The sequence below is a fragment of the Lutra lutra genome, chromosome 6 (genome assembly GCF_902655055.1).
Source record: "Lutra lutra chromosome 6, mLutLut1.2, whole genome shotgun sequence".
Lineage (NCBI taxonomy): Eukaryota > Metazoa > Chordata > Mammalia > Carnivora > Mustelidae > Lutra > Lutra lutra.
The window spans coordinates 4452195-4477746 of NC_062283.1; the positions used below are offsets into that span (position 1 = coordinate 4452195).

Sequence of the window (25552 nt, forward strand, 5' to 3'; positions counted from 1 at the left end):
GGAGTCCCTATTTACGTTAGGGCTCACTCTGGGTGTACATTTTATGGGTTTGGACAAATTCATAATAACATGTCACTCTTGGGTCACTTTTAAGCTAAAAGGAAATCTTTTACTTTGCCATGCTTTTGAATGGCCACATCCTTTCTTTGTGACTTTGGTTTGAACTGTCTTCCTGCTTTAAGGAAGGGAGGCATTTGTTTAGAGAATAGTTCGAAAGACATTTCTACAACCAATGCCGAGGTGTCTTGTATTGGCAGAAAAATAACCCCGAATAAGAGATACTAATGCACACCGGACTGATGAATCCAGCTCCTTCCTCTGGGAATCATTCCCTGGACTGGGTACAACAACATGGGGACCTACAGGGGACCCAGGTAGAGATGAGCGGTTTCATCAGCTCCTGGAGACTAATTGGACCCTTCTGGGAATGTCCTGAACAGCCTGTTCATTAGAATTAGAGACATCTTCTATAACTAAGTTCTCACTGAAGTTAGAGTAGTTGGAATTTTTTCTTACTGTGTAATAATGAATATATTCTCTCCGAAGTATCCCAGCGGTTGGGCTGATTTTGCCCCCATGCCTTTCTGGGATTTCTAGATGTTCTGGGGGCTAAAGGATTTCAATGTTCATTCCCATTGGGGTTCCATAAATTATACTGATATACTCATATAATTTACGGAACCTCAATGGGAACAGTCAAAGAGAGAGAAACCTGAGTGGTCTTGAGAAAATATGGGGTTCACTGAGTAAGACATTCTAGGTGTACCTATTTATATATTTATAAATATTTGCATAGATTTAGCTACAAATAATTTGAGAAAGATCTTATTTAAATAAGTGTGAATATGCGTCTGGCTAGTGGCCCATTTCTGTCTCAGGCATCCTTAGCAGGAGGACTGAATCCTGCTTGGGCTGGGAATCAGAAGAAGTGGGGTCTTGGGTTAGCCGCTTTGCTTATTACCATGTGACCTTGACAAAGGGAAAGGCTCATCACTTCCCATTTATACAATTAGAATAATACTCACCTCATAATGTCATTTTGAGGAACAAATGTCACTGTAAATGAAAGTATTTAATCTTTTTAAAAGATTTATTTATTTGAGAGAGAGTGTGCGTGAGTGGGGGGAGGGGCAGAGGGAAAGGGAAAGGGAATTCTCAAGCAGACTCCCCACTGAGGGCAGAGCCCGAGGTGGGACTCAATCCCAGGACCCTGGGATCATGACCTGAGTCAAAATCAAGACTCAGACACCTAACTGAATGAGCCACCCAGATGCCCCAATGGAAACATTTCATAAATTCTGATGTGTTTTACAATTATAAACTTACTTGAAATTAACTACCTTATGAAGATGATATAAAAAGTTAAGGCACCGTATGGAAAGTGTTTGATGCAGTTCTAGGCATGATATACACTTAAAAAAATGGTTGGAGATCAGGATCTGGACTAAATACAGAGATTGGATCATCATCAGTAAGCTGATGTTGATAATAAATAACAACAAGTTGGATAAATGTGACCGGGGGAGTGTTTGGGTTATAAAGAAAAGAAGGCTGCGATGGAATCCTGGGGGAAGAACCAACATTTAGGTGTGGGCAGGAATATTTCTTTTCTTTTTTTTTTTTTTAAAGATTTTATTTATTTATTAGACAGAGAGAAATCACAAGTAGGCAGAGAGGCAGGCAGAGAGAGAGGAGGAAGCAGGCTCCCTGCTGAGCAGAAAGCCCGATGTGGGGCTTGAACCCAGGACCTGGGATCATGACCTGAGCCGAAGGCAGCGGCTTAACCCACTGAGCCACCCAGGCGCCCCAGGAATATTTCTTAACATAGGAAACTGACAGATGTCACAGAAGGATGAAGTTGGACAACGTATTGCTGAACTGGGATGAAATTTCCCACATTCCATGTTTGCTTTTCTTCACTCTCATAGAGGATCATAAACCCCAAGTATTTATTCCAGATTAACAGTATTTCTGGACCTTCGTTTCCCTAAGTCCAAAGAGCCCAGTCCTAGAAAAAGATATTTTAGTTTGTCAGACATTGTGTAGGATATGTTTTTGAGAAATACCAAAGGTTAAATATGTATTTGTTTAAAAAAAAACACTTTAATAGAATTGTGTTATGAAAATGAATAGAGCACATGGGCATTATGTATCTCTTGTGATTTTGCATTGATCAAAAAAAAAAAAAATCTGGAGAAGATTCAAGATGGCAGCCTTAGGAAGACCCTGAACTCACCACCTCCCACAGACACACCAAATCTACAGCTCCCTGTAGAACAATTCCACTGAAGGAGACCCAAGAATTAGCTGAGTGTCTGCTCCAAAACAAAGGATAAAAAGACCACACTGAGATGTCTAGGAGAGGCAGAGACACAGTCTTGACCAAAACCCCACTCCCAGGGCAGCTACCCACAAGATATAGGGATCTTGCAAAAATGGAGCCACATCCCTGAGGAGCAAGGGGTTCCAGCCCCACATCATGCACCTGCAATGCTTGGGACCACGCTCTGGAGCGACAGAGCCCTCCACATGTCTGGCTTCGAAAACCGACAGGGCTTACGTCCAAGAGACCCAAACGGTGGTGGGAAACTGAGACTGCTCTCACAGGGCTTGTGCCCAGACATGCTCGTCCTGCGACCCAGTGCAAAAGCAGTGGTTTGACAAGGGCCCAGACCTAGACATCACTCGAGCTCTCTCTCTGTGCTCCAGCCCCGCCTCCGGCTCTCCACACCCCGGGATTGCTTTCCCTGCTCTTTTCCCTGGCGCTTAGCTTCTGCTACACTTCTGTGCACTTAAAGAAGGTCCTGTGGGAGAAGAATTCATGGATGAAATAGGCTTGCCCTACATCTGGGTCTCCTCTGTCTGGTCTGCCCATGCACTGGCTCTCAGTGGAAAGTTTTTTTTCTTCTGCCTGCTGTGCCCCTAGGGGTGAAAGCACTTATAGGTTTCTCCTCATTTAGAAAGGGCTCACCCCTCTCTAGGATTTAGTTCATTTTAACTTCTTTTTTTAAAAGAAGATTTTTATTTATTTGAGAGATTGAGAGAGAGAGAGAGAGAGAGATGGAGCACACAAGCAGAGGGGAGGAAGCAGGCTTCCTGCTCAGCCTGAGGAGGGGCTTGATCTCAGGACCCCGGGATCATGCCCTGAGCCGAAGGCAGACGGTTCACCGACTGAGCTGCCCAGGTGCCCCAGTTCATTTAGACTTCTTTGCATCCTAAGTTCTTTGATGCATTAAAAAAATATATGGGTTCCAGTTTAAGATGGTGACATGGGAAGATCCTGAGCTCCTCTCCTCCCATGGACACACAGTCTGCAGCTGCTTGTGGAACAAATTTCTTAAAAAACTCTCAAGGCCGGCTGAGTGACAACCACATATAAGGCAAACAAGAAGAAAACGACATCAAAAGCGGGTAGGAGAGGCTGGGACACAAACTTCCCATAAACCCCACCCCTGACAAACCCTGGGCAAACCCACAAATGGGAGAAAACTCAAAGCCTGGAACACCTTCCTGAGGAGTGAAGGGTTCAAGCCCCACACTGGGGACCTGAGCTTTTAGAACCTGCACCTGAGAGATGAGCCCCCCAATATCCAACTTCAAAAACCAGTGGGGCTGGTGTCACAACATCCACAAGTCTGTAGCGGTCTGCATGACATCTCTTAAGCGGCTTGTGTGGTTGGACTCACCCGCTCAGGGGTCCGGCTCAGAGGCAGCTGACCGCGCCCACACATAAAGTGAAGTCTCCCTTCCTTCTACTGTAGCATTGGCCCAAAGGGCAGATGTCTAATTTGACATTTACATCGAGGAGCCTGCGGGAACACTCTCCAGGGACCAGCCCTTGCAGGCGCCATCCTTGCAGTCTCTCTTTCCTGTGCTCGGGAGCGCCAGCGTCTCCTGGAAGGGAGCTTTTACATGAGTTGGGTCCCTCAGTCTTTGCGGCTCCCACCCTGGGGACACCTCTTCACCACCTGGCTCTGGAGGCCAAGGGACCTTGTGTTCCTGGTCCTGTGGGACTGAATAATTGGTAGCACCCAGAGAGGAGCTTAAATCTCTATTTCACACCCCACTTCTTGCAGTTGCTACCAGGGAACACTCCCATATTGCCTGGCTCTGACAGCCGGTGGGGCTGGTGCTTGCGGTTCCCACAGGACAGTAACCGGGAGAGAAAGAGTTCTTATAGCTGCCACACCCCCAGGACCAAGCAAGAGGCAACAGACCCAGCTCAGTCTTTCCATGGAAGAGGCCTATGAGCTAATCTGAGGGGCAGGCTTCTAAGTTACAGGTGCTGAGGGATGCACTGGGATCTTCTCCAGAGACGGTGGAAGATGGATGCTATCTTCATGTTCTCCCTCTGCCATGCTCCAGAGCACAGTGTCTCCTAGACGGGAGCTGGTACCCTGCTTTTATGTCTAGAACTCTAGTTTTTGTAACTGCTGCCCATTCCAGATCTCCAGGCTAGTGGGGCTTAGGTTTGCAGTCCCCGAGACTCTATCCAGGACTGTATATGTCTGCATACGTTTAAAAGCTGCCGACTGAGGACCTGGATTCTAAAGAGCAAGAATCTAGGTGCTGAGAGCTTCCCCTTAGGGACCCTAAGAGGTCTTGGCACATCTTCAACTACTGGGAGCTTTTAAAAATATAATAATCTGCTTGGGCAAACTCAAAGGTTGGGAGATGACAAAGGGCTGGGGCAGGGTTGAGCAGGGCTTGCCTGCTGCGCAGAGCCACTTTCTCAAGACTGGGAGAGCTGGATGTTTCATAGACTGTATGGAAACCAGCACAGAGAGTCAGGAAAAATGAAGAAACAGAGGAATCCATTCCAAATGAAAGAACAGGATAAAACTTCAGGGAAACAACAAGAAAACACCTTAACAAAGTGGAAATAAGTAGTTTACACAATAAAGAGTTCAACATTTTCCAGGATAGATCCTAATCCTGTGTTAGGCTGTAAAAGTCCCAATTAATTTAAGAGGACTGGGATCATGTCCAGTGTCCTTTTGACCATAATGGTATGAAACTAGAAATTAATTACATGAAGAAAAGTGAAAAATTCACAAGTGTGTGGAGATTAAACAACATGCCACTGAACAACCAGTGAGCCAGTGAAGAGGTCAAAAGGGAAATAAAAAAAATACCTGAGACAAACAAAAATGGAAATAGAACATACCAAAATTTACGGTATGCGGCAAAAGCAGTTCTAAGAGGGAGGTTCATAGTGATAAATGTCTGTTTCAAGAAACAAGAAAAGTCTCAGATAAAGAACCTAACATCACACATTCGGGAACAAGGAAGAAAACAACAAATGAAGCCCCACATTTGTAGAAGGAAAGAGGAAACAGAGATTAGAGAAGAAATAAAAAGAGATTTAAAAAAAATAAAGAAGATCAGTGGAGGGACAGCTCAGTTGTTAGGCATCTGCCTTTGGCTCAGGTCCTGATCTTAGGGTCCTGGGATCTAGCCCCGCATCGAGCTTCCTGCTCCGCAGGAAGTATGCTTCTCTTTCTCTCACTCCCCCTGCTTGTATTCCCTCAATCGCTGTGTCTCTGTCAAATAAATAAATAAAATCTGAAAAAAAAAAAAAAAAGATCATCTCTGGAACCAAGGGCTGTTTCCTTGAAAAGATAAATAAAATTGACAAGCCTTTAGCTAGACTCACCAAGAAAAAAAAGAGGACTTAAATAAATAAAATCAGAAATGACTGATATCACAGAAATACAAAGGTTCATAAGAGACTACTCTGAAAAAACGTATGCTCCAAACTGCACAACCTAGAAGAAATGGATAAATTCCTGGAAACCTACAACCTGTCAAGACTGAATCATGATGAAATCCAAACATGGATTACTAGTAAAAAGATTGACTCAGAAATCAAAAATCTACCAAGAAACAAAAGTCCAGGGCCAGATGGCTTCACTAGTGAATTTTACTAAACATTCAAAGAAGAATGAATATGAATCCTTCTCAAAGTCTTCCAAGAAAAAGAAGAGGAGCTTCCAAACTCATTTTATAAGGCCAACATTACCCTGATACCTTGGGCTTGATACCAAAACCAGACAAGGAATGTTACAAGCAAATTACAGGCCCATGTCCTTGATGAACACAGATGCAAAAATCCTCAACAACATATTAGTCAACCAAAGCCAACAAGACATTAAAAAGACCATAGACCACAGTCAAGTGGGATGTATTGCAGGGATAAAAGGATGGTTCAACATCCTCAAAGTAGTCAATGTGATATACCACTACGTTAACAAAATGTGGATAAGTGAAATAAAATTAAGGATAAAAATCATATGGTCATCTCAGTAGATACAGAAAAAGCATTTGTCAAAATTCAACATTTATTTGTGATTAAAATTCCCGATGAAGGGCTCTCTGCTCAGCGGGTAGTCTGCTTCCCTCTCTCTCTCTGTCTGCCTCTCTGCCTACTTGTGATCTCTGTCTGTCAAATAAATAAATAAAATCTTAAAAAAAAATAAAATTCCCGATGAAGTGGGAATAGGGAGAATAGAATAAAGGCCATATATTATGAGCCCATAGCTGAAATACTCAATGGTAAAAAACTGAAAGCTTCCTCTAAGGTTAGGAGTAAGACAAGATTGCCTGCTCTCATTACTTTTATTTAACATCTCATTGGAAGTCCCAGCCAGGGCAATTAGACAAGGAAAAAAAAGGCATCAGAATTGGAAAAATAAGTCATTACTTGCAGATGACATGATATCATATATAGAAAACCCTAAAGATTTCACCAAAAAAACCCCAAACCTGTTAGAACTGATAAGTGAATTCAGTAAAGTTACAGTTTATATAATTAATACACAAAAAGTTACATTTCTATGCACTAATAACCATCAGAAAGAAAAATAAAGAACGGTCCTTTGGTGGCTCAGTTTGTTAAGAGTCTGAGTCCTGATTTTGGCTCAGCTCATGATCCCAGGGTGGTGACATTGAGCCCCATGGTGGAGGTGGAGCATGCTTAAGATTCTCTCCTCCCTCTGCCCCTCTCCTGCTGTGTGTGCACACTTGTGCACGTTCTTTCTCAAAGAAAGAAAGGAAGAAAACCATCCTATTTATAATTGAATCAAAAAGAGCAAAATACCTAGGAATAAATTTAACCAAGGAGGTGAAAGACTTGTATATTGAAAACTACAAGACATTAATGAAAGAAATTGAAGAAGACATAAATGAGTGGAAAGATATCAAGGATCAGAGGAATAAATATTGTTAAAATGTCCTTACTACCCAGAGCAATCTACAGATTCAGTGCAATCTCCATCAAAATTCCAATGATGTTTTTCAAAGAAATAGGAAAAAAATTGTCCTAAAATTTTTATGGAACCACAAAAATCCCCAAATAGCTAAAGCAATCTTGAGAAAAAAAGAACAAAGCTGGAGGCCCCATGCTCCCCAATTACAAACTATGTTACAGGGCTATAGTAATTTAAATAGTATGGTATTAGCATAGAAAAAGACATATAGATCAATAGAACAGAATAGAGAGTCCAAAAGTAAACCCATGCATATATGGTCAATTAATTTATGAGAAGGAGGAAAGTATATACAGTGGGGAAGGGATAGTCTGTTCAATAGTGTTGGGAAAACCAGACAGCCATACGCAAAAGAATGAAACTCTACCACTGTCCCTCACCATTTACAAAAATTAACTCAAAATGGATTAAAGACTTGAATGTTTAAGACCTGAAACCATAAAAATCCTAGAAGAAAACATAGGTGATAAACTCCTTGGCATGGGTCTTGGCTATGATTTTTTTGAATCTGACACTGTAAACAAAAGCAACCTACTAAATGGTAGAAAATATTTGCAAATCACAGATCTGCTAAAGGGTTAATGTCCAAAAGAACTCCTCCAACTCAATGACAAAACCACAACCCCCCCCCCCAGACAATCCAATTAAGAAATGGGCAGAAGATATGAGTAGACATTTTTCCAAGGAAGACCTACAAATAGCCAGTAGGTCCACAAAAAGATACTTACGAGGCATAATTAATTAATCTTCAGGGAAAGGTAAATCAAAATCACAATGAGGTATCAATTCATACATATTAGAAGACTATTATAAAACAAAACAAAACAAGAAATAAGTTTTGGCAAAGATGTGGAGAAATAGGAACCCTTGTGCCCTTCTGGTGGGAATGCTGATCGGTGAAGCCATTGTGCAAAACAGTATGGAGCTTCCTCAGAATATGATGCGATCCAGCAGTGGCTCTTCTGGTATCTTCCAAAGAAAATAAAAACATTAACTTGAAAAGCAATATGCACCCCCATGTTTATTGCCGCATTATTTACAAGAGCCAAGATATGAAATCCACCTAAGGGTCCATCGATGTGTGAATGGATAAACACTGTGACATATAAATTTAAAATGGAATATATTTGGCCATGAAAAAAAGGAATTCTTCCCATTTGTGAAAACGTGGATGGGTCTCCAGGGCTTCAAGGGCATTATGCTAAGTGAAATAAGTCAGAGGAAGAGAAATATAAGATGATATCTCTTATATGAGCCATTAAAAAAAACAACAACCCAAGCAAGCTCATAGATACAGAGTATAGATGGGTGGTTGCCAGAGGTGGGTAGGAGAAATGGGTCAGGGGTCAAAAGATAAAAGAAAAGAAAAGAAGTTATATAGAAAGGATTGGGGTATAAAAAGGGAAAGTATCATTATAACATCACCTTTACTTCTCCTGCCCCAGTCTCCCCTCCAAGACTAACCGCACTTAAAAATTTCACTCTGTAAAGCTGTGTACTTATATGTGTTACACACATAGATGACAGGGGATGTTTACATGTAGAAAATCATGCTATTTAGCTTATCTTTCAGTTTTTGTAGTCATGTTGGGAACAATAGTCCCCTACAACCTTCTACCTCCTAATCCGAAGTGGAACTCTCCTTTAGTTTACCTGAATATGGAAACAACAAACAACAACAACAACTCTTTCAATTGGAAAAACAACCTGATACAGGCAGAGCAGATGCCTTTTATTTGTCAAAATTACATACCGGTTAGTAGAATGTATTTCCTCAGATATGAAAAAGGGAAAAATAGTGGTAGAAAAGCGGTGTAATTCTTGTGTCTCAGAAGGTCTGTGTTCCTCTGAAGGTTAGAATGTGTCAACTTGGGGCGCCTGGGTGGCTCAGTGGGTTAAGCCGCTGCCTTCGGCTCAGGTCATGATCTCAGGGTCCTGGGATCGAGCCCCGCATCGGGCTCTCTGCTCAGCAGGGAGCCTGCTTCCTCCTCTCTCTCTGCCTGCCTCTCTGCCTGCTTGTGATCTCTCTGTCAAATAAATAAATAAAATCTTAAAAAAAAAAAAAGAATGTGTCAACTCATAATAACTGAGATGCAGTGTAATACCTTTGATAGAAATCCAAGGAGAGGGAGAGTCAGCTACTCTTTTGAGAAGTTTGGTTATTGTCCCCCTCTTTTTTTTTTTTTTTTAAAGATTCTATTTATTTATTTGACAGACAGAGACCACAAGCAGGCAGAGAGGCAGGCAGAGAGAGAGAGGAAGGGAAGCAGGCTCCCCGCCGATGTCCCCCTCTTTTGTTACACAGGCTTCCCTCGTCACATTTCTCCTTCAGCCCACGCACCTGGAGTATCTCCATGAAAAATGGTTTCATTCCGTGAAGCTTAGGACGTAATTCTAAGCATGAACTATCCTCTGATAGAGGCATATTCCAATTGTTAATTATCATGTAAACAATCACCACAGGACATTGTACCATCACCATCCATCAGGCATCTTGGCCAGTCCTTCTTCCATTTAAAAATGAGTAGAGGCACCTGGGTGGCTCAGTCTGTTAAGGGGCTGACCCCTTGATTTCAGCTCAGGTCATGATCTCAGGCCACTGGGATCGAGCCCCACATTGAGATCTGTTTTAGGATTCTCTCTCTCTCTCTATCCCTCCCCATGCTTGCTCGCTCTCTTTGTCTCTAAAACAAACAAATAAATCTTTTAAAAAATAGTAATACTGAAGAAAAAGGATAATTACTTAAAAAACTTCTTTGGACCAATTCCTAGTTTGGACGTGTGTCTGCTATATTGACTCCTAGGTGAGTTATTTTCAACTCTGTGTCTTCTATAAATGTTTGGCCCTTTTCTTCTTGTTTATCAAAAAGTGGTAGAAATTGATGAAATATTTTGTAAAGGACTTTGTTTTCCACTCTTTCTTAAATCCATACAGTAAGGAAAATAGAGTTGAAATCTTTTTGTGTGGTTTGGTGTATATTTTGCAGATAAATAACTTCATTACATTTCCCCCCACCAAATGCCTAGGTTTATCTTTATTATGGGCAGTCACAAAAACCTGATGTATTTTTTAAATACTGACTTTAAAAATTGTATAGTGAGTGTTTCCAAGAGGTCAGCAGTCATGAGATTTTTGGGATGGTGCTCCTTTAACAGCATCATTTTCTCAGGTCCCGAGACTGAATTTGGTTTTCTTGGCCTAGATTTCGAGAGGTTTCAAGAGGTTTCAAAAGGCAGGTGGATCCTCTGAAGCATTCAGCCTAACAGCCCAAGGGAGTGGCATTGCCTCTTGGTTAATTAGTTCATGGAGCCTCCCTTTGGGCTAGTTTAGCAGGATTATCCCTACTTTTACAGATTAAGAAAATGAGGTGTGAGGCATTGAATTGGTTCTCATCAGAAGTGTGGCGGTCAATCCTAGAGGGCAGAATCGTGGACCCCGTAGCCATTTACTCCTTTTGTAGACTTTGGAGTTACTCTTTCAAAGATATATTTTCAGAGCAACACTTTTGTTTACACTGAGCTCGTTTTTATAACAAACAGGTGCATATTTTTTGAGTCTTGTAGGTTTCGCTTGAATTTGACCCAGCTGTGGTTATTGTCCTATTAAGCGCCATGTGGAATTGGTGAACTTGAGTTAAATCACGTATAGCCTTACTGGGTTCACATGAAGCATTATGGGCTTTGAAAAGTGTTTATTATGGCCATCAGTGACAGAAAGACAATTTTAAAAAGATAGGAGAGACGAAAGGATATTTTGGAAAGCACCTGTGATTTGTACCCAGAAACCTGCACTAGGGTCCTGGTTCACCACGTTCTAATGGAGTGAACATGATTCCGCCACTTTGGCCACCGTTGGCTTTAGAGCTGGTTTCAGGAACAATGGGAGGCAGGTGTTTATCAGATCTTTCTCTCCCTACCAACCTCTCAAATTTCCACTCAGGGAATGATTCTTCTCTCTGATTAATTAGGCTTTCCTACTTCTCCATATCCAAATAAACTGGGTTTTCTGAGAAAAGTGTTGGACGCAGTGAAGAACTCAGTCAGGAGAGCAGCTGTGAGCATGTCCCTCCTTTACTCTGTGGTGGTTCCAAACTGACCAGACCAGTCAGGAGGATTATTAGTGTGCTGGGTCCAAAATGAAAGTTGGAGTTTTGAATTGATACCTTTTCTTTGGATTTGGTCCCAGAATCCTAGATTCCTCAACCAACATTGGCCAGCCATTGGCCAGTCACCAGTGCAAGCCATTCCTGGTACCCAGGGTCTGAGTGAGAGAACCTCACATCCCACCCCGGGTGTCCATCCCTCCCTAACTAGTGTGTTGACTGATACTTGATATTATACTCATATCTCACATACTATTTATTTTTAAAGGGCAAGGGAAATTGTATGGACTAATAAGGAAATTTACAAATTTTAGAGACATTCTAATTGATTATGTTTTCCATTATCTAAAGCCATAATTCTCTACATTAGCACCATGTGACCAAGCCCTCATCCCTGAAAAGGGTTCTGGAAACATTTCCCTTATGTGCAGTTGATTTGGCTTATTTTTGTGTGTGCAAAAATAATTGAGGTTATTATTTGAAATGCCAACTAAAAAATGCACTGTATATGAAAAATAGTACTGTTTCCAAAAAGTTTCATTTGTTTTATACAATGGTCTTACTTTTTTTTTTTCAATTCAGTGTATTATTTGGATTATTTTTTCAGATTAGTATATCTGAAAACAACCTAGTTAACTTCGTTATAATAATCGAAGCAATATATATTTAAGGTTAATCTTCACTTCACCTGGTTAATCATGAACATTTGGGGGAAATTTTTACCTTACTGAGGAAAACAATTATTCAAAACAAGTGGTTTGATTTAATTCTAATAACAACCTATATACTCAGAATTATATGATTATTTTTGAGTCATGTATTTATGAATTTCTGTATGTTACGTTTATAGATATGTATGCTTTAAAGGAAAATAGCACATTTTAGCCAATTCAACAAGAACTTTGAAGTTACTTGTTTATATAACATGTTCACCTTCACCTTTAATTCAAGAATCCAACAAGGAAGGCCTTATATAATCAAGGTCAAGAGCCATTTGAACAAAATTACTAGAGTATGTACTCAATACAGTATGAGGTAATAGTGAGGGTAGCACCATAGGGACACCATAGGGACAAGCAATGGAAAATCAGATAAATAAAATGTGTCACGTGTCAGATGATGGTACGTGCTCTGGGAAAATCAGCAGGGGAGGGCACTGGCAGAAGCTTTAAGACAAGCCTATGATTCATGGATCTGGCAGAGGTAGCTGGAGACAAAACCACAGTGGGCGTTAGCTTTATTATAAAGGGCTGAGGTTCCACCCGAGGCAGGTGGAAAGGAGAAAATGGTGAAGAGGGAGATGAGGGGGAGGGAAGGGAGCTCCGGGAGCTTCATGCCTGTTGGCCCCAATTTCCTTAAGTTTGGAAGGAAATGAGCTGCTGAGAGTGAGTGTGTCTGCCCTGGAATTTTAGAGTTCAGCCTGAGGGGTGGGGATTCAAGGTAAACCCTATGTCGTTGAGTAGGGAGGCACGAGGGTGGCTGAAAGCCAAAACCTGGCCTCAGGAGAAGGTACCCCGGGGGGGGCCCGAGCTTCTTGCTGCTGGCAATGGAGAGCCTGGAAGCAAAGTTTAGGGCAAGTGGGCTGATGGAGAGGGGAGAAGTGGAATCCGTGGGGGGAAATGGGATGGGGTCATGTTGTGGGGGCAGTGGAGGGGAGAGGGCTAAATGTTCTCGTACCCAGGGGGTGGGACTAGATGGGGTCACGTACCTTGGGGAGAGTGTGCCTAGATTCAGCCCCAGAGAGGAGTTATGCTGTGGATTGAGGGGGAGCCCTTCAGAGTGCCAGATTTTGTAAGATTACTTTGTTTCTTTGTTAGGGGAAAGCAGTGTTTAAAATGTTGCCTTGAAATTCTCAGGAGAGGCCTAATTTTGGGCACAGATCATGAGCAGTAAGCCACGGCTTAAGGGAAATTTTTCTTGAGAGCTTAGTTAAGGGCATGCGATGTTGCTAGAAAGTGAGCCCGGAGTGTTTATGTCGTTGGAAAAAAAGAGCAAGTTTTTAACAAAGGCATAACAGGTCTCAGCCTGTCCCTGAAAAGTTTTAACTCCTAGAAAAAAAAAAAAAAAGAAAACCTAACAGATGCTCAGTGATATGCATTTCTTTGCTTTTTTAAAGGTGAAGCCCGTAATGCACAGCAGAATCAACGTGTCCGCACGCTTTAGAAAATCGCTTCAGGAGCCCTGCACGATCTTGTAAGTTGAGGACTTTCACACTGCGGTTGGAAGGTTGCTTTCCTTGAGGTCTGCAATTTGTTTTGTAGCTTTAAAAGTATAACTGTTTCAAATGGTGCAGCTCGCTGGTTTTACTTTTTTTTTTTCTCCCCAGCTTGATTGCAAATGGAGACCTCATAAATCCAGCCTCTCGCCTCCTCATCCCCAGAAAAACCTTGAATCAGTGGGATCATGTGCTACAAATGGTCACGGAAAAAGTCACTCTGAGGAGTGGGGCTGTCCACAGGTACGCCAAAGTCATCTTCCATGGGTGGATGGGTTGTAGAAATGTTCAGGATGATCCCAAGACACTCTGGGGAGTCACTGGACCACAGTCTGGGTTCCAGAGCCTGTGTTCTTAATTACTAAGGTTTTCTCTAAATAAATGTCACAAATTTATCTTTAATTATATGTGAACTATCTGTATTGCCTTTGCATATTTATCTTGCTGATTTATAGATGCTCTTTACATATTAAGGCAATTGGCTCTTTCTCCTATGAGTTTTAAATGTTTCTAGTCTGTATTTTTGATTCTCTTTATGTTTTTTTTCCCTTTTTTGGTATACAGTTAAGTTGAATTTTGGTACAGTCAAGTGTTCAGTCTTTACTTAAGATCATTAAGTTTTATGACTAACTTAGCTTTTCCTTATTCCAAATTATAAAAATATTCTGCAGTGTTTTCATCTTGTACTTTTAATTTCACTTAAACCTTTGATCCTTCTAGATTTATATTGGTGTCAGGGGTGAAGGCAGATCTTAAAAGTTCTTTCTTTCTTTTTTTAGATATGCAGTTGTGTCTTTTGACATATACATAAATGTAAATTCAATATAAAGCACCCAAAGATACATACACACAGTTGCATGCCCAGATACATGTGTTCATACTTATATTGATTGGAACAAATTCATTCATGGAAATAAAATATTTGCAAGTCTAAATACAGAAATGAAAATATATATATTCTCCCATGCCCACCCCAATATTTGAATATTTGGAGAAACTCAATTGTCAGTGTAATGCCAGATATGCGTGAGATTTGGTTGCTGGTCACTTGAGACATACCCATTTTCCTTTAACAGAACATTAAAAAGCCTTATGGTTGGACCCTCCCTGTGCTTTAGAATATTTCTATACCAGAAGCATCCCACTAAAACTGGTTCAACTCCCCATTTCGTTCTTGCCTTTTGTAAAAAAGGAAGAAAGCAGGCCAACCAAAGTCCTATAAAAGAAGGGTAAAATCATGAGTTAGAATTTATTCGGTACGCTTAACTGCCTGCAGAGGAAACCAGTCAAATCTTGGCTATTTCCAGTTCCACAGTGATGCTGTCTTAATTTTAAGCCTTAAAAGTTGACTACTGACTTCGATCTTCCTGTTTTGAAGGAAAATGAATGTCTGGGTCCAGGCCAGCCATTCTCAGCCTGGGACGATTTTGGCCCTGGGAGACATTTGGCAACATCAGGTTACTTTTGGTAGTCACAGTTGGGGGATGGGGCAGCTGCCACTACCATCTAGTGGGTAGAAGCCAAGGGTGCTATTAGGAACACCTATAGTTCACAGCTAAGCTCCCAACTCTCCTTCCCTGTCCCCCAACAAAAATTTATCAGATTCAAAATGCCAACAGAACCATTGTTCAGAAACCATGGTCTAGGTTAAGGAGGGAAAATCAGAAAATCTGGGTTAAATGTTGATAATTAGACTTACAGGAATAGAATTACGGGTCAGAAAGAAGGAGCATCTTTACATTAAATCAACCCAAACATATTTCAGGGTTTTTGTGGCTGTTTTCTTTGTCCTTCTTCCATCATCGGTGAAGAAGCAGACAGATCAATGCCTTTTTCTTTGCACATGTCACCAACCTTTATTAGATAGTGTTAAGAAGTTTTTTTTAATGGTTTTCTTGATCTCCTTCTAGTTATAAACTCTTGTTTATCACCTTCAGAAATAGGCATTGCCTTTTTCATGGTGTTTTCTAATAGTCTCGATTTCTTGTTCTGTAAAAAACATTTTTCTGTGGACCCTTTAAATCGTGTAGTGAAGTTATCACTGTTCTTTTAATAAGTAACGTATTCACTGTGGTCCACAGCAGCAGTTTTACAGTAAAGGGAGGTCCTTTGTGAAGTCCCTTGATTCTGGGAAGATGGGGGGAGGCAAAAAAAAAAAAAAAAAAGGAAGAGGCACGAATGCTATGCAGTTCTGCACCATTAACCCTCGCCATGGGCTCCTTTGCCTCTTGTTTTCTGCCCCCATTCTGTGTGTGTTTGGTGTAATGTTTTGGCTGAGGGCCTTTGCGCAGAATGCACGGTTTGTCAACCAGAGAAATACATTAGGAAAGTTAACTGTAAACGTGCTCACAAAATAGAAGTAGAAGACCCGACCTTAGCGGGAGCTGAGCTCCATTTAAAGCACCACGTTTGGCTGCCTGGGGGGCTTAGCGGTTCAGCATCTGCCTTTGGCTCAGGTCATGATCCCGGGGTCCTGGGACCGAGTCCAGCATTGGGCTCCCTGCTCAGTGGGGAGCCTGCTTCTCCCTCTGCCTCCCCCCCGCACCCTCTGTCTCTCATGAATAAATAAAGAAAATCTTACAAGATAAAATAAAGCATCATGTTCAGTGCTTTCCGTCTGAAATCTTACTATGACAACAGGAGAGGATTCTGCTATTGGGTTGGTAGTTTATTGGGATGAAGAACTTGTGCCGAGAGAGAGAGAGAGAGAGAGAGAGAGCGAGCGAGAGAGAGAGCGCGCTCTCTCTGTAGACCATGTAGCTGTCTCCACATGGTAACCCTGGTGTTTGGATGAATCTAATGACTTGGAGGCATTTCAAAATCAACAATTAGAATAGTAACAAATAAATAGAATAGTAACAAATAGTAACAAACTAACAAATAGAGCCAACTTAAGAGAGGGATGCTTCTTTGAACTTCGTAATTTTAAGCAGCTCTTTCATGCTTGTTAGAATTTTAATTGTGGGTGTTCACGTTTCGGCAGACTTTACACGATAGAAGGAAAACTTGTTGAGAGTGGGGCCGAGTTGGAGAATGGACAGTTTTACGTGGCTGTCGGCAGAGATAAGTTTAAGAAATTGCCTTACAGTGAATTACTTTTTGACAAGTCCACCATGAGAAGGTCCTATGGGTAAGTGTTCATCCTCATTGACATCTCCTGCTTTACTTATCACTTGGAATAACACTGAGTCTTATGCTGACCAACCGTATATATTGTATAATCTTCCTCATTGGTTAGAATGGAGAGCTTGTGTGAGATATATATATATATATATATAAATTTTTATTTATTTATTTATTTTTGCCATGATTGGAGATTGGAGATTTTTCTTTTTGCACAAAAAATATAATTTGGGGGGAACTATGAAAGGCTATATAGCATTTTTAAACTATTCACTTATGAATTCATAGTAAATATTTATTTAGTAAAGATTTATTTTGGTGAAGAAGATACAAGGCTATGTAGCATATATCATTTGAAGTTTTAATGATGTTTCTGCTGGTTAGCTAGACCAAATAATTTTCAGTTGGTTCCTATACAAACATCTACAAGTGTCAAAAAACATAATATTTTACATTTCTTTTAATAATAATGGGATAAAAATGATATAATTCTCCTTGTGTAAGTAAGTAGGGCAGCAAGAGAGACTATAATTATTACATGTAAAATTTTAAAGATTGCTCCCCTAATTACACACAGTGCCCTGTGACCCCTTTTTCTCTAGGGAGTGTCGTGTATTTGCAGAAGGTGCCTTACTTCAGCCGATCAGAGGGCTGGTAGAGGCAGGCGTGCAGAGGCCTGGCTCCCGGGCAGGTGGGGGCACCCCCTGGCTTGCTCATGGTGTGTTTTTTTTTTTTTTACCACCTGTGCTACTTCTCCCAGACATTCTGTGGCCCCTTAGCTCTCAGAACCTGAGTTTTTGTGACTGTCTTTTGCGGGGGTGTGTGTGACTTGCACAGAGACAACACAAGGTCACTGATTTTTCTCCATTAATTTGATGTTTGAGAAGCTTGATGGCGAGGCCAGCCCAGGGCTTCCAAATAAGTAAGGGATGAAATGGACTTTTGGGGCGGTGTTTGGAGTGGGCAAGAGCACACGGTTTTCCAGCACTGTAGAATTACTTGCCAGCAGACTTATTGACGACCATTCTTAGCCGTCCATGATGTCAGATCTGTCACCATCTCTGCTGAGCGACATTGGATTCCCCTGACGTGGGCTACAGAGTGTTCTCGAGGGTGGGGAGAAGTCTGTAGCTCATGGTGGCCTCTCGCAGACAAATCAGTTAGACACATCTTCCTCTATGTGCGGAGTTCTTTTTAGAGGGGGTCATTGGGTTCCAAGATAGGTCTTTCCCTTCCCTGTGTGGAACAACATTCCTGTAGCCAAAAAGAACTTTTATTTTTTATTGAGAATGACAGGTCTAGAAGCTCCCTTGAATATAGACATCAGTGTTTTGCCTTTCTGAGCTTCTGACATAGACACTGAGGACATTATGAAAACAGTGGATGTTTATTGTTTTTGACTCAATCTGGCAAAACCATCCCTCTGCTTAGGAAATGACTTTTTGAAACGCATCCAGAAAGTTTGGGGATTTGAATAAAAATGCTACAGAAAAACTGAGGGTGATATTAAAAGTTTATAGGGAGCATTGATTACAATAGTTTAACGTTAAACACTGAAGATCTTTTGGAATGGACTTTAATAATTGTACGGTGGTCTTTGTGAAATCAGGAAAGTATGTGGCACTTTTTGTGAAACACCCATGTCCCTTAAACAGATAACTTGCAGATTGGGATGACAAGTTGGGATGACAGTTATCTTGCATTCTTGCATTATTTGTCAATAATATTCCAATTTCTAAATTGCTGTTTGTTTCCACAGTCAGAAAGCCTCTTCACTACCTCCGATTGTAGGATCCAGAAAGTCTAAAGGGAGTGTAAGTATCAGATGCTTTACTCATTAAATACTCTCTATTTCTATGTGACACGGGGAGGCTGTCCTCTGGGTTTCATTTAAACTTGAAGACATAAAACATAGCTGCTTTGTGGTATAAAAGCAATTATGTGAGACAACGCTAGAACGTTAATGTTACAGTTAAGGTCTTCAAAGTGAACTAATATTTTAAGAATAGAGGTTCCAAAGTAGGTATCTTTTTCCTTGTGTATAGACCTGATGTAACTTACTTCACAGTTGAAATCTGGGCAATGATGCATAAAAGTAGAGGAAAGGCTGCATTAGGTCGCATTCGTGGTCTGCTCAGTCTGGTTTTCTCTCTCCAATAAAGACTAAAAAGAGGAAGTTTTTGTTTAAAAAAAAAAAAGGCAATCGTCAAGTTATCTTCCTTTAAAAGACTGAGAATCACTCTGCCTCATTCCCTTTCGGAATTTTTTCCATCCATGATTGGTCCACATGTTTGTTAACTCAGTGAATGTCCATTCCTTACCTCTCCCAGGGGAACCGTGGCGAGCACATAGTAGGTGACCTTGTAACCTGGGAGGGGTGTGACGCCAGGCTGCAGGTCTGCTGTGACAGGCTTTTCTGGCTGGGGCTTCTCTCTCTGCTTTTTCGACTGAGCTGCCGGACCAGCAGTGATCAGAATTGCTTTGACACCCCCCCACCAGCACACTGCTCCCCTGATTTAACTCCGCACAATTCTTCTGTTGGTATTTGTGACATTGGTGATTGCTGGGTGATGATATGTCTCCTCATGATGATTTAGTGCCCCCCCTCAAACTTTTTATATATCATGCACAATTCTTTGGAAAAAAAAAATAATTTTGTGTGAAATAGTGCTGAACTCAGAATAACAGGTGACAGATATTTATGACCTATTCATGAGCTGAGGCTCTCACACAGTTGGTGACCAAGCTTTTGCCCCCAGGACCTGTACAATCTAGCTGAAGTGGAGAGCAGAGCCTGAAAACGTCTCAACAGCGAGTATCCGGTGAGATCAGTAAACGCGAGGCAGAGGGAGTGAAACGTGTGTTTGCCAAAGTGCAGGAAGGAAGTTGAACATGAGCCATGGCTTTGAGGGATGTTTGCAACAGGTGAAGGCTGATGAGGGGAAGGGGTTTCAGATGGAAAGGATGGTGTGAGAAAGGAGCCAAGATGTGCTCTCCGAGAGGCAATCATACAGGCTGTGATCTGTACTTAAAAACAAGAAGGGGAGGGCTGCCTGGGTGGCTCAGTGGGTTAAGCCTCTGCCTTCAGCTCGGGTGATGATCTCAAGGTCCTGGGATCGAGTCCCGCATTGGGCTCTCTGCTAGGCAGTGAGCCTGCTTCCTCCTCTCTCTCTCTCTCTACTTGTGATCTCTCTCTTTCAAATAAATAAAATCTTAAAAAAAAAAAAAAAAAGAAGGGGACCTCTGCACAGACAGGAGAAGGAGCACCTCCAAAGGCTCCCACTGAGTCCAGATGGCCCGTCGGGAGGGAGCTCACGCTCATGACCCCCCGGGGACAGGGAGCCGCTCTGGAGCAGGGGCTCCATCATGTATGGGGGCTGGTATGTCTGGAGTGGTAGGAGGTGGCCACTTCAGATGGCCTTGAATGTCAGAGCCAAGAGTCTAGTCCTTATCCTGGAGTAGAGGGCAGCTCACGAAGGCTTCCGTGAAGTGCGAATGTGAACCCAAATCAATTCTAGGAAGGTCAGATCTTTTTTGTGGGGAAGGACTCACATGGTGAGAGTTTGCGGATGAGAGATGTCGGTCATGCGGCCATTGCGAGCAGGCCGCATCAGGTGGAAAGAGCCAGGCTAGGGAGGCACCTGTTGCCCTTGAAGAGATGGAGGACTTTCTTGGTGATGAGACACAGAGGGGTTAAGGAGAGCTTGGAGCCAGAGATAGCTGTGAGTTCTCGAGCTTGGATCGCCCGGAAAATAGCGCGATCCTGGCTGGCCAAGAAGAGGGCCGTCGGAGGAAATGATGACCTGCCCAATTTCAAACATACTGAGTGGGGAGTGTCATCATGAAACCTAGTTGGGAGTGTGCAGCAAGCCGCTGTAACTGGTGGAGACGGAGGCCTGACGAGGGCCCAGGGTGAAGATCGCAAGTCCGTCTGCGTAGTGGTCATAGCTGGAGAGCGGACCTGGCTCTGCTGTTCCTTCCTGGCACCTGGCCCAGCTCACTGGGCGGGGGCAGCCCTCTTCCTGCTGTTCTGGGGGGAGCCTGGAGAGGGCGCACATGGGCCACAGAGGACCCAGCCCCAAGGCAGCCTGACAGCATGGGTCTGCAGAGGAGGAGAAGGGAGGAGAGAGAATGTTCCAGTGGCTCAAAGATCGATTTTAGCCACCATGGAAGCTAAGTAGAACCTGTGAATGTAGGGTTTGGAAATTTTGTCCTCTCGCTCTTCTTCAGGATTTTGGGGTAGAATCCTCTTGTCTACCAGGCGTGTGTGGGCTTATCGATCCCCTCAATGCCGCTTCAAGACTGGTGGTCAGATAGAGACCCCGGGGACTTCATCACTGACCCGAGGTCAGCTGAGAAAGCTGGCGTCAGAACCGAGACCATAACTCGACTCTTTGCATTCACAGTTAGCAGACTTTGGAATTATGTGCTTATTATTCTGAGGTTTGGAATGTCTATTTTTTTTTATTAAAAATGTGCAGTGTGTTTCCTGCTTTAAAATTCATGGGCAAGAGGCACGTCCGTGTAGTTTCCTTGTTCTCTCTCTTGTTTGGACGTTATTTAGAATCTGTGCCATGAATGCTGCTTCATTTAATGGTAAATGGAGTTTCCTGCATCTCTGGCACAGAACAGGGCCCCCGGGAGATGGAGATGAGCAGAAAAAGACAGGGCACTCTGAGCTCAAGGTACACTTGGGGGAGAACAAGTTTCAACTAACAATTCCAGAAATCGGTATATAATTACATGGTGTGGTAGGAATGAAAGAAAAGTGCAGAGCAGTAGGACACAATGAAAGGAGAACCTATTAGGTAGGTCGGTCGGGACAGGCCTTCTCTGGGGAAACGGCCTTGGAGGAAAGATTCAACCACATGACATGTGTCCATCTCATAGAAAGCAAAGACTCGGGGCGCCTGGGTGGTTCAGCGGGTTAAAGCCTCTGCCTTCAGCTCAGGTCATGATCCCAGTGTCCTGGGATCGAGTCCCACATCGGGCTCTCTGCTCAGCGGGGAGCCTGCTTCCTCCTCTCTCTCTGCCTTCCTCTCTGCCTACTTGTGATCTCTGTCTGTCAAATAAATAAATAAAATCTTAAAAAAAAAAAGAAAGCAAAGACTCAAAATTATATTTCCACGCTCTGACTTAAATAAAATACCAGTAGGGTTTGCCTCTTCCCACACACTCCAAGAGATTTCTGTCTTTTCATCCGTCTGTCTGTCTGCTTGTTCAGATGGCCATCTGACACATACTTCTGAGCAATTACTAAGGTGCTTGGAGCCACTTTATTTTTTAATTTTTATTAATTTTTATTATTTTTAAAAAAAATTCTTTAAATTTTTAAAATTTTTTAATTTTTATTTTATTATTATTTTTTTAATCGGAGCCACTTTAAAGGACTGGCTCGTAGTGGCAAACAGATCAAGTTTCAGACCTCATGGAACCTTCCTTTTAGCGCTAGTGTGCGTGTGTGTGGTGGGGGTGGGTTGTGGTGGAGGAAGGATGTCCATAGGCTCTCCACCTCTAAACAAACGGAGACATCATTTCACATGGTGCTAAGCACTAGAAGGAAAATGAAGCAAGGCCCGAATTGGTAGAAAATTCTCTGAGACCTTAATGATGTAAAGGAGCCGGTCCTGTAGGGTGGGGAGGACCAGAAAGAGCCTCTGTGGCAGCGGCAACGGTCACAAAGGCCTTTGGTGGCATCTTGGCATGGGGGGAGGGAAAGAATAAGGCCAAGTGGTCTGAGATGGGAGAGGCGCGTCGGGCCGGGTCTGTAGACTCCGTGTTAGGAGTCTGGATTTTATTCTTCGTTGAGACACCGTCTGAGGGTTAGGAGAGAAGAAGAGGAGGATATTGTCGGATGTACATGTCTGAGGCTCCCTCCGGGTGGTGTCTGCAGGGAGGTGGGTCGGGGGAGAACCGAAATAGGAGGTGGGAGGCGGGGACACGGCTGGGCCCAGGTCTGGGACGCAGGTGACCCAGACGAGGTAACAGGCAAGATGGACATCTGTGACAATTCGTCCTAGAGGATCTTGTCACCGTGGTCTCTGACCGGCGCATTCACCCAGCAGGCATTTGCTGAGCACATGTTACATCCTGGGCACTTTGGAGTGCTTGTGGGGAGAGGGAGGCCGCGAATGCAGAGAAAACAGTAAGGGGATGGATCGTACCTTCTAGAGCAGGAGAAAGACAAGAAAGACAAGTACATTTGGTATTGATCGGGGATGAGCCGGAACACATCCGGGTGTGGGAAGAGACAGTGGGACAGTGGGAGGGCGGTGTCCTCTAGGTGCTGGGGGCAGGCCACTTCCAGGAGTCTGTATCAGAGCAGAGGGGCAGACGCGCCTGGCACACGCAGGCCCTCGTGAACCTGGCGTGGCGCGCGGGTGAAAGCCGGATGGTGAGCCCCACGGAGGGACCATCGCGTGGGCAATTCCAAAGTCACAGCCTTTTTTTTTTTTTTTTTTTTTTTAACAGAGGGATTATTTTACTCCTGTCCCTTAATTAATTGGGCCCCTGGAGAACGTACATGTTTTTAGGATCGTTCACTGCTTGGCACCAAGTGGGAGTGTGCACAAAGGGGCCAGGGGAGACCTAGCTCCAGACAGTGGGGGCCACCCCCGAGTCAGCAGGAAAGGCACCCCTGAAATGCTGATTCAAGTCAGGGGGGATGCAAACTGGATTTTTAGGAATTTGTTTCTGGCAAAGCTTTCTAGGAATCGCTGTGTTGCCTAAAGAAGGGGAGTGGGGGTGGGAGCCTGAGAGAACTTAGTGGGGAAAGAAGGGAAAGCTACCAGAGCGCACGCAGGGGGCCCTGCCGGTGGGCCAGCAGCACCCACCCCGTGGTAGGGAGTGCGGGTGGTGAGGGGGCTTCCCGGCTCAGGCAGACCCTGGCAGAGCAGCCCAGGAAGGGCCCTGTGCGGAGCAGGATGGCCCCAGAAAAAGCCGTTCCCTACCCAGACTCCTCGTGCTGGGGGAATCACCGACAGGAGCAAACAGAGGGTAATTTTAGCTTGGAGTTCCGGCCTTGAAAACAAAAGGATAGACGTGGATGGTGTTAAAGTCTAGGCAGTGTGAAAACCACCCCCACATCGGGAGGCTGCCCGGGCACACGGCGCGGAATCAGGGCGCCCCCTCGTGGAAGATGTGTAAACTCAGGGACCGTTCTTGGCTCTTCTTCCCATGTGGCCTTGAATCTTGCGATCGGTAGTTGACAGACTCGAATATTGTCATCTCTGAAGTTCTGGTAAAAACAAACGAACAACACGGTTCTCCACGTAGCACAGAGTCACTGTAAAGCGAGATAAATTCCAGATGCTCCCGAAGTTCCATTTTGCCTTTTGGGAAACTGAGTCCAGTGTGGATAAAAAGGCTTTTTGCACACGAGCCATCACCAGAGATGTCAGGGAGAGAAATGCCAGCCTGAGTTTGGGGCCACGTTCCTGGTCAGGAGTCTCCCTTCTGGGTGCGTCTCCGAGGCGGGGACTCCTAACCCTCACAACGTCCTCTTAAACTTGACGCTTTCCGGCCTCTGGGCCTTCGGCATGTGTCCTTGGGGCTGGATGTCTTTCCTGTGGTCACGAAAGACACCTGAGTTGACAGGCTCGTGTTGGAAAGAGCCTAGGGAGCTCTTTTTTTTTTTTTTAAAGATTTTATTTATTTATTTGACAGAGAGAGATCACAAGTAGAGAGGCAAGCAGAGAGAGAGAGGAGGAAGCAGGCTCCCTGCTGAGCAGAGAGCCCGATGCGGGACTCGATCCCAGGACCCTGAGATGATGACCTGAGCCGAAGGCAGCGGCTTAACCCACTGAGCCACCCAGGCGCCCCAAGCCTAGGGAGCTCTTAAAAAAAAACCCAGTTTTAATAAAGTAGGAGGGGTCGAAGGGGTCCTTTCAGCTTTTTGTTGATTTGAGCGGAGGATTGCTAGTGCCGCCCCGTGCACTGCTGCGTGTGGGGCGGGAAGCAGGGCAGTGGTCCAGGTCCCGCACCGGGTCTGGTTTTCTCCCAGGACACGCCACACAATCAGGCTGCTTCTTGATGGACTCTGCTTTGGCGTAAAGCCACCGTTTGTCACCTCCCGGTGGCCTTCTCAGGGAATCGCGCCATGTAGTGAGTATTTGCAGTGTCTTGGCATCGGGAAGCTTTCGTGTCATAGGAAAACCAGACCAGGGTAACCTTGAGAAAGTGAATCCCCCTGTACCTGTAAAATGGTGACAGTAATACCGTATTTGTGTTAAACAGTGTTTAGCACGTGAGAAGCACTCATTAATACTGTTTTATCACCCGGCAAAGCTGTATGAGAAAGGCAAAACTCCTGTATTTCCTACACCCCCAAAGTAGCTATAACTCTCCACTTGTGTATCCAGGTTATAAGTCCTATGTGGAAGTCTCAAAAAAGGAAGGAAAATCCCCCTATCTCCATTCCTTTGTCTCCCTACCCTCCACAATTTATTTGTAGACCAGCTATAATTTATATAATTAACTACATGAATAAATATAAATATATATAACATAATTAACTATGTAAATAAATATGACTATAACTTATATAACTTGTATCTTTTTGTATCATTATTACATAAATATTTCATATTGTTGACACTTCAGATGAATCAACATTTTTGTCTTTGTTAAAAAACACAGGCATTTAAATTGTTTCCAGTCTTCTAGTTACAAAACAAATTCCTCCCCCTCTTTTAGCTTAATGCTGGCCTCACAGAGCGCCCTGCGATCAGTCATGATTCAGTAACTCCACGCATGGGGGTCCGTTACCAAAGCCTATAGTGTTACTGGCATCCACCCGGCTTTCTCAATGCTCCAGAATAAGCCCTTTTGAGTGTCCTTATCAG

General features: G+C 43.4%; 1 protein-coding gene across 2 annotated transcripts in view; it reads left to right on the plus strand.

Annotated features, from left to right (window-relative positions):
- Positions 1 to 25552, plus strand: part of DCDC2 (doublecortin domain containing 2) — a 139448-nt gene that overhangs the window by 31431 nt on the left and 82465 nt on the right. For both annotated transcript variants that reach the window (XM_047734958.1, XM_047734957.1), the window contains exons 4-7: positions 13488 to 13564; positions 13698 to 13829; positions 16570 to 16716; positions 18469 to 18523. In XM_047734958.1, coding sequence (XP_047590914.1) covers positions 13488 to 13564; positions 13698 to 13829; positions 16570 to 16716; positions 18469 to 18523 — 411 coding nt within the window. The remainder of the gene's footprint in view (positions 1 to 13487; positions 13565 to 13697; positions 13830 to 16569; positions 16717 to 18468; positions 18524 to 25552) is intronic.